General features: G+C 41.2%; 1 protein-coding gene across 6 annotated transcripts in view; it reads left to right on the forward strand.

Moving 5' to 3' along the window:
- Nucleotides 1-6,884, forward strand: part of LOC121195886 (homeobox protein Hox-D3-like) — a 56,176-nt gene extending 49,292 nt beyond the window's left edge. For 3 of the 6 annotated variants that reach the window (XM_041059604.1, XM_041059596.1, XM_041059613.1), the window contains 3 exons: nt 3,661-3,808; nt 4,148-4,320; nt 5,764-6,884. In XM_041059604.1, the coding sequence (XP_040915538.1) occupies nt 4,155-4,320; nt 5,764-6,308 (711 nt within the window). In that variant the 5' untranslated portion in view covers nt 3,661-3,808; nt 4,148-4,154 and the 3' untranslated portion in view covers nt 6,309-6,884. Of the gene's footprint in view, nt 1-3,660; nt 3,809-3,977; nt 4,428-5,763 lie in introns of those variants that run through there. The other 3 variants (XM_041059629.1, XM_041059587.1, XM_041059621.1) reach the window with 3 other exon arrangements.
- Nucleotides 6,885-9,582: the final 2,698 nt, after the last annotated feature.

Genomic DNA, 9,582 nt, shown 5'->3' on the forward strand with positions numbered 1-9,582 from the left:
GGTGTCACTGGGGGCCCAGGCAGTCACTGGATTGAGTTATGATTATGTTATTCACTTTTCATTAGCAAAAGTGATCTGAATATGGGATGCTGAGACTATAGATCCACCATTATGTGTAGGTTAAGTGAAAATGCGCTTTTCATTTGATTTGTTCCCTGAAAACGATTCTCGGGCGCATTTGTGTTCATGGCCACCAGTTGCATTTGTACCACAGTCATCTTGTACTTTGAGCACAGCGAGAGCTGCAGCTGCAGCATCAGGAGTTATATTTATACATGTCCCTCAGATTCAAAAGCAGAGACAATGTCAGATATAATGAGAATATGAAAACAAAAAAAAAAAAGGGTGACCTAATTTCTAAAATTGCCAAATTGATTGGCAAGACTTTAACACAACTACTAAAGCTGATAACATAATATAGAATCATTTAATATTTTCTGATTCTGTTTGATTGTATCAGTACTGTTTGTGGTAAAACAGGCCTGTTTTCATTCTCATCAACTGATAAACAAAATTAGGTTTTAAATAGTTGGCATGCATACAAGTTGTCAGCACTTATTATACTTCCTGTACATCAGATTTCACAGGAAAACAAAGAAAAATCTGTTTTTCTGCAGCAGCGTTATTTTAATCTAAGTCTATAGATACCCAGGAAAATATATTCCTCCTGGGGTGTAGAAAAATTTTAGACTTTGAGATGGCTCAGAGGTGCAGGATTGATGCTCGCGTGCACTCTCCACAGACAGGCCACGATTTACAGTGGGGCCCAAATTAATACTCCTATGTTAATGGACATGCTAATGCAAAAGTCAGGACTTGTTTGGGAAATTGACAATGTGTGTCTTTCCCCTCTCTTATGAAGTGCAGTCTGCAAACTCTAGTCCTTTCATTTCACTCTGCATTGTTTACAGCAATATAGGGCACCGGGCCCATAAATCTTCTCCTTGCTCTGCCAAGACAGCGCCATTTGTATGCACCGTTTTAACCGACAGCATCCTCTGCCCATTAACGTCTTCTCCCCAGCTCTCTCTCAGTCTCCTCTTATCTGTTCAGCTCTGTCCCCCTGGAAATACATTAACTGATCCGTGCTTTCGTTGAGCTCTGAAAACCAATTATGTTTTTTTCCCCCGTTTTTTTTAGAGAAAGAAATGTATAATTCGCAGAAAAAAAAGAACATAAAAATGTAAAAATCGCGTCGCAGTTTCTAGATTTCTCCGCCTGTGCGCAGTTGCAGATATTTCCCACTCCCCAGTACCGTTTTCTCTGTAAGTTATTGGTATGAAAAATAAAAAGTTTATCGACAATTTCCTCGGTTGTTTGTGTCAGCAGGCGAGAGAGCGCAGAAGGTAAGGAGGAATTGTAAAAGGGTTGACACCCAGAGCGACCGGCGCGCTTTTGTGTGAGAGAGAAAAATGATTTATTGCCACTGAGGCGGTTCAAACAGAGTTCACGGAGAATTGTGGTGGAGGCGCGGAGGAGCTAAATTATGGTCTTGCTGAGCTAGTATATCATAGATTCTATCTCCAATTCAGAGAGTGTGTTCAAGGGTGTGAGGTAAGGAAAACAAAACGGATTTAATTACTTCCCCGCATTTCAGTCAGTCCGGATGTTTCCTGCCAAATTCACCTGTTTATAATCATAATAACAATAATAATTATTATTATGATTATTGATAGATTTTGGTGTACAAGCAGATGTCATTGTGTTTCTATTCCTATTTATTCTGATTGTATACTGTCTCTATATAGAGATTGACTGTAGAGTTATTTGGCACTTAACAGCCATTTTAATGGACAGGCTGGAAGGATTAAACCTGGCCACAGTCATGGCCTCGTTTTCAGTCTCTGATTAAAATGAAATTTGAATCAATTATTACCATAGAATCAAGACACTTTAATGCTGATTGTGGCTGCCAGTAAATCACACACTGACTGTAACTGTATTATGTTAAGGAGCTGTTCAAAGCTCATATAATTCATGTGTTTAAATACAAAAAAAAAAAAAAAAAAAAAAAAACATTCAAGGACGTGACTCCTCTCTGGAAGTTCAGGTAAAGCCTCAGTGATGATGGCAGCAGCAGCAGGGGTGAAACGGAAAAGGGGGAAGGCTCCTCTTCTTCCAAGCTATGCAACCCTGAGTGCATAATCCATCACCTCTGAGAGACATTTAAAGAGGGTTTTCTCGACAGCTTTGTTGTAGTGAAACACCAGAAGGAACTTATAAGCCTGGTTCAACTATGATTGATACTGGCACAGAATATGCTAACATTACAGCCTGCAGAGCCTTCTCATTTTGGAAGATGTTTTTGGCTGCACTGTTTAAAATTTTGTAATAGCTTCATTATTCTAGTTATTTATCCACTTTGCATACATTTGTGTATTGTTGAAATTAAGCAGTCATGTTTAATGAGATTTTTTTCCACAGTGTAACTCAGTTAGGCCACACTTAATGCAGCTTTTTTTCCTCCCAAATAATTTTCCCCCAAAAAATATTTATTATGGGAGTTTTAAATGAAGTTGTAAAATTCATATTTTACTTAAATGTTTTGTACCTTCACAGCTACTGCATATTTCCAATTTCCTGGTGTCCTGTGTGCTCTAGTGTGACTGCAAACAGACGCACATAAGAGCTCTACTGAACATCTCCCCCTGCTCTTTGTCCATCCGGACGAGCAGCAAGCGGGATGTTTACCACCAAAAATGTCCAGTGTTTGACTGTTGCCTCATCAGAGCCACAGACAGGGGACACTTGATACTGTACAGTGATGCCTGATTAATGCAAATGCGTTGCCTCGTCCTATAGAAAAAAAAAAATCTCTAATGATTGCCTCCTTTGTCTTTGTGTGGCAATGACTGTCAAGCCTTTGTTTGACCACTCCCAGTGAATCCTATTAAGCCAAAGCTACACTTCCACTCCGACAGTTATAAACATATGCTGTTATTTAATAGAAATCCCGCCGATTTCTAATGGGCAGGGGAAAAAAAGATGAGCTGCAAACAAAGTTTACCCCCCCCCAAAAAATAATCGGAGTGATTTCTTTTACAGGCAGAAGGGAAAAAAGGCAGCTTTACATCAGGCAATAGCTAACAGCACGGATACGGGAATACTTGCTATTATTTATGACCACGTTAACAAAAAATACCCAGGAAGCCAATGTATTTATATATTTGTTTGTTTATTTTTAGGCATTTTTACATCTCGAAAGCTTCAGCAAAAATAATGAGTTGCGGTCGATAACCCGTTATTATCCAGTGTATTATTCCAGCTCAGAGACGTGTAGCCTACTGTAGGACGAGCTCCTGGCGTTGCATTTGATTTAAAAAAAAACAAAAAAACAAAAAAAAAACAAACACAAAAAAAAAAACCTACCGCCAGAAAAGGACTAGTTGTGCTGCTGCAGGCGGTGGCTCCTTCTAACAAAGCGCATCCTGTCAAAAGATTTACAATATTACAAGAAATCAGCGCTTAGTTTCTAATGAGACGTTCCTCACCACACATGTAATCTCTGTCTGTCTGCCCCCCCTCCTCCCTCCCTCTCTGCCATCTTCCCCCTTTCTCCGTATAAACACATCTCCCTTTTTCTCTCTCACACTGATTACAAAGTTGTTGGCATATTCATATTCCGTTTTATGTTTTTTTTTTTTTTTGTTAAATCCCTAGGGTAAGAGACGCAGGCTGCTCATAGAAATGTTGGCTGAAGAAATATCGCCGAAGCTTCTTCGGGCGCCCCAAGTTGCCAGTGGATTACTTTGCAACTCCAGAGCTCAGTCATTGGAGGACGGCCACACGTGACTACGGCACCCTTCTGGTAAATATTATTCAAATATTGCACATGGTTACTCCAAGTGCTCTTCCCTGCATGCCTTTATACAGTCAGGTTAATTGTGATCGGATATTAGAAAGGCAGAAGTCCTAGTACTTTACTACTGTTTAGGGATTCTTGGTTTTTATTTGAGACAGTTTGATGAGCTGGGTCCATGGACCCCCAACAGTCTGCCCTCCCGCTGCAGCTGCATGGCAACAGTTTTGCTATGAGCTCTGGACAGGTGCCAAAACTAAGCGCGGGATACAATGAAGGAGGAGGAGGTGGAGGAGGCCGAGAAGCAGAACTTAATCAGCAGAACATGACCTCCTCCGCTCATGTCAGTTCCAGGATGAACCCGGATGATCAGTTTCAGAGCCCACCGGAGCCTCTGGTTCACTGCCATGCCAAGGGCAAGCTGGACGTCAAGAGTAGGAGCTGCAGTCTACTCGCCATCTGCCGCTCTGGAGTAATTTTTCCCTGGATGAATCCACGCACAACTGACTCTGAACAATCTGGTAACTCTGGTTTTGTTTATTACAGACTAATCTTTTACTTTAAAAATCTACAACTGAGTGTGCAAAACATTGTTGACTGATGAGGTGGATCTTTAAGACCATACACAGTGAGTATGATCCTCATTTGTGAGTTGAACACTGATATCTGACCTTAATAATATACAGCAATTAAATAACTTTTTGCCACATGAGTAATTGATAGTTGATATTAACATGTTTCATACTTGATAACAATATTTACAAACAGAACAAAAGTCTAACTAGTTAATAATAATGTGTCACCTGCATCATTTTTAACATACTAAAGTACATTGATCAGATGTGAAGGCTCTTTCTCCTCTGTTGGGTGAAATTCGAGTGTGAATGAGTGTTAATGTTGCAGTACAGTTAAACAAATGTCTGTGTCACGCTCATAGCTGTTTGTTTTCCTCCAGGCAAAGTAAATCAAATCAAAACAAAACAAAACAAAACAAAACAAAACAAAACAAAACAAAACAAAACAGAGAAGCTTCAGTGAGTGGGATGCACAAAAACTTCTTGTGCCCTGGACTTTTGCAACTGAGGATTTTCTTTTGAATGAATGTATCTTAATCAGCAAAATGTCATCACTGTGTGTTCTGTTGTTTCTTAACCCAGTCATTAAATGAAGTCAGTCAGTCAGTAAATTATAACATTTGCTCTAAGTTTATTTTCAGGGAAAAATTGTGTCTAAGTAAACTTAAAAAAGAAAGAAGACAGTTACGGAAATGGGAAATAATTATGAAATATAGAGAACGAAAATTATTTTTTTCATTGTTCAGCAATAATGCTTCTTATTTTTCACAGTAATACATACAAGTCACTGTCTAGATGCTGCAGTGCAAACAAGCCTATAACGAGGAAGCTACAGTTTCCCAGTCTGGTGGAGAAATTGTTAAGAGGTGCGGCTTATTCTCTAAGGTCACTGTAGGCCTTATTAAGTATCCATTAACCCATGTATGTTACGCTGTTATCAACAGGGCCCTGGTATCGCTGATATACATGTCAAATGGAATCTCTAATGGCGGTTATTTTCAGTGGTGGTCCCAAGGTACCTTTTAAGTGACTGAGATGGGGATTTGACAGGTCTGCTTCCGTGTGTAGCTGTGATTAATGTGGCCTGTCAGGCAGCCGTAGTGGCGTCAGATGTTTCCCCCAGACTGTTTCTTCGGGAGGTAACTTTCCCTGAACACATGACACCGTAGACAGCCTTGTCTTGTGAAGTGTCTCAAGCATGACTGAATACACAGGAAGAGCTGAGGGCCCTTCTTGCTCTCAGGTTGATTGGCTGAGGATTAACATGGGCCTTACATCGCACTTGAAGTCCTCAGTGTGGAGGTTATACATTTCAGGATGGACTTGTTAGATATGTGGCACTTGATTTTATCACGCTGTCTCATCTTTGTGTGCTTCGCCCCGCATCAGTCAGCAGAGGTGGGCTACGAGGCAGAGGAAAGCCTGGCGTGAGGAGAGAGAGAACGGCCTTCACCAACAGCCAGCTGCTGGAGCTGGAAAAGGAGTTCCACTTCAGCCCTTACCTGTGTCGTCCTCGGAGGCTGGAGATGGCCGCCGGGCTGCAGCTCACCGATCGCCAGGTCAAGATCTGGTTTCAGAACCGCAGGATGAGGTACAAGAAGGAGCATAAGTATGGAAAGGTGGTAGGTGTGTCCCAGTGGTCTCCCTGCAATCCCTCCTCCAGCTCCAGTTTGTGTGCAGACCACCTGAGGTTCCCAGGTGCATGCGGTGTTAGAACTGCTTCCTCCTCTTCCTCAGACCTGCCCTTCATGGATTATGCTCCCATGCCCTCCTCTCTCTTTGGCTCTTACAGTGATGGTAGCAGTGGTCAGTGTATTCACCCCACAGACCTGCCCCATCTGAGTTCCATACTTTCATCTGTCGCAAATGGTCCCCGGCCCTCCTGTGCGGGCGTAGATAGTCATCACCATGCTGGCATTTCAAACTGGCCCTAGGGCCCCATAATGGCCATCCCTCCTGTGCTCATCAAAATCTCAATGATACATCCACTTTCGCTTACTTATGAAAGACTGGAGGATGTCTGATTAGCATCCCAGAGCTGAAATCCCCTTAACACACCCTTTCACCATTCATGAAGCATTTTAATTAAACTATATGAACATATCTTAATTAAAGGAGAGCTACAGTGATATCGTTTGTGTTTCTCAGGCACAGTGACTGAAGACTGCTGGCCTTCAAACTTGCTGCTCATGCTGTGCGTACACAGCATGCACAAGACGGATTTTTTGCTGTAATTTTGTGGCTGTTACATTTGTATTGTCGTAGCATGTTTAATGCATGTGGGAATCATACTATGAATGAGTTTTCTATTTCCCTCTGTTGGCAGATATTAGCTAAGTGGTTGTCATATTTTGTCACATTAGGCCTCTTTTTCATTATGTAAATAGTCGGTCATTTGTGTAAAATGTTTTAACTGTGAAATGGACAGAATAATGTTCAAATCGAATGATGTTATATTTTTGTTAAAGCCATTAAAGGCCACGCCAAGTCTTTGATACTGTTCTTGATTAATTGAGACGTCACATACTGTACATGCTTAATAAATGCATTTGGGAAAACTGTAGCCCTCGTGCAATGTTTACCCCATTCATCGCTGATTAGAATTACATTTTTTAGTGTTTCATGATTAAGGATTCCCCGATTAGATCCCAAATGGGAAAAAAACGAGAACGATTCCGTAATCAAAATCAGGCCTGCTTTAGATTCATTGAAAACTCTACTGTATTGTGCATTCAAGTTGCACAGTCCTGCCACATAAGCCTCTCCCTCGCTCCTGCCTCCAAGTTCCCCACCATTAATCACCCGGACAAGGCAGTCTTTCCAGCACTCCAACCACAAGCTCTGAACCCACTGGGCACCATGACAAGATCTCTTGCCTCCTCCTTCCCAACCCTTGCCTTTTCAATAGCCAAATTGTAGTTCTGCAAGTTGGGGCTGGCCTCCCTCTCAGGGGGCATGTTAGTTGTGTAGCTCAGAAGCCCTTCCAGCAGCCCATAGGCCACAACAGACCAGTGAGGTTCAATCACTAATGACAACATATTATCTTAAAGGACAATGAGGAGACTTTGTGTTTTTTTCATTTCATTTCATTCCATTTGATTTTATTTTTTTACTGGCATCCTCTGTGGCATTGTGATGTGTAGATTCTCCAATGTAAACCGTGTCATGGAAATGTTATTCTCCTATTTTTCTTTGTTATTTTTGATTTCAAAATTTCGTCTCACTGAGCTAAATTACACACACGGGGCGTCATGCATTTACCTGACAGAAGTGGGTCACAGGTTCTCCTGGGTCTGAACAGTTTTACATGTCAAAGACAGACAGAAGGATGAAGGAGCAAAACCTCTTACTCTTGATAATGTGAGCTACAGTATCAATGTTCTAAACCAAGTTTTGGACATGCTGACAGTTTTATATCTGTGGCCTTACTGTAAATGAGTTGTCACAGAGGACTACTGACAGCTTTGAAATGAGGGAGGTACAGAGGAAGCTGATCCCCTAGTGGTCCTGGATAGAATGACTTCCAGCTCTGAGTTCATTACCAAATCAGTCTCTAGATCAGCTGTCATTTGGTAAATATTTGACACCATTTGCAGCAGGTCTCAGTATGTGTCAGGGGAGCTGTATAGCAGCTATAAATCTGTGGAAATGTTAAATAAAATAAAGTAAGGTCTACACCACATCTGTATCAGAGAGGTGGTGACAGCTGGGTAATTTAAGAGAAAAGTAATAAAGGGCAAGAGGAGAGAATGAGACGAAGCATAGAAAAAGTTCTCTTCTACAAATATGTTTGCTCACAAAGAGACAGAAAGAGGGGGACTGTGAGGAGGAAGAAGCAGACAGTGTTGGATTCCTGAGATTCTTGCATATGCCGGGTGATTTATGGTGTTAATGGTGTCGAGACTCAATAGGACCTTTACCTCTGGTTCCCTCACCACATTCTCCTTCCAGACACTAAAAGCCAGGAGGATCCACACACTGGAGTGCAGTAATTCTGTGGATGGGGTCAAGGGGGATCCCCAGGGGTCAAGGAAAGCCCCCCAAGGGCCCCACTGCAAGGGGGAACAGTCTACTTCCATTTTCAACATTAAGTTAGCCAGTTGTTCTCACACTGCGCTGCTCCTATTTAGCGACTATAGCCATTATTTCCTTTTATTCACTTGATGACATCTGTCCTCCTGGGAGGGGGGTGATCTGCCAAGTCCAAAATCCTTACATGTTTTTTTTTTTTTGTTTTTTTTAAATTCTGGGCTTTGATCGGACCTGACCAACACATTAAGTGGATCTTTGAAGTGATAAATGATGCCAGCCATAGTGCCATGAAACCAGCTTTGGTTACGGTCCATCATTAATTTCAAAATTTTTGCGTTCTGTCCTTTACAGTGACTGATGTTCCACTGTCCCATTTGCAGCTGTTGTGAAACTGATTTTGGGGTTAGACTTGAAAAATGCTCTACGCATCAAGACTTTTCTTAAGCTGCCGTGAAAACAAAACTGCTGTGTGCTTAACAAAGACATGCTGCTTTAAGTATCTTCCAAAGCATTTGCCCTTGTGTTCAACAAACGTAAAGCCTGAAGTTTTTCATATTACTATCACAGTAAGCTGCTGGTGTCTGCTGGAGTCTTATGATATGTCGTGGTAATTCCATTCTCTACATGGGGATCACTATCAGTGGAAATAAACCATAATAACAATAATTAATGTCTCTGTGACAGCCCCTGCTCTTACTGGTTTATATGCCTGTTTGTTCTGTGATTTGTTGGAGAGCCAAATCTGAGAATTCTAAACCGTCAGACTTCCCACAAATCCTCCAAACCCCATTCCAGATAATGCTTTGCTGTGGTTGGGTTTTGTTTGACTTTGGGCTTTTCATCAACTGTTTTTGTTTCACATCTTACACCACAATCCATGTGTGCTCACACTTATATATTATAATATATATATATTATAATTACTGCCAATGACTGACACGCTCTGCAACCTTTGTAAACTGGAATAAACATACTCCATATTTTCAAAGGTTGGCTGTAATATTGTAAATTTTGCATTTACGGACATTTATGTTGATCTTGTAAATGTTTTTTTAAGTGTTTAAAAATATTTTTTTATACGTGGTGATTTAAATGTCACATGACTGTTGGTGTCAATGGGCTGTATATAAGGAAACTTCAGACACCACCCTGAAGAAGTAAAGTTTGCTTATAATA

The sequence above is a fragment of the Toxotes jaculatrix genome, chromosome 2 (genome assembly GCF_017976425.1).
Source record: "Toxotes jaculatrix isolate fToxJac2 chromosome 2, fToxJac2.pri, whole genome shotgun sequence".
Taxonomy (NCBI): Eukaryota; Metazoa; Chordata; class Actinopteri; family Toxotidae; genus Toxotes; species Toxotes jaculatrix.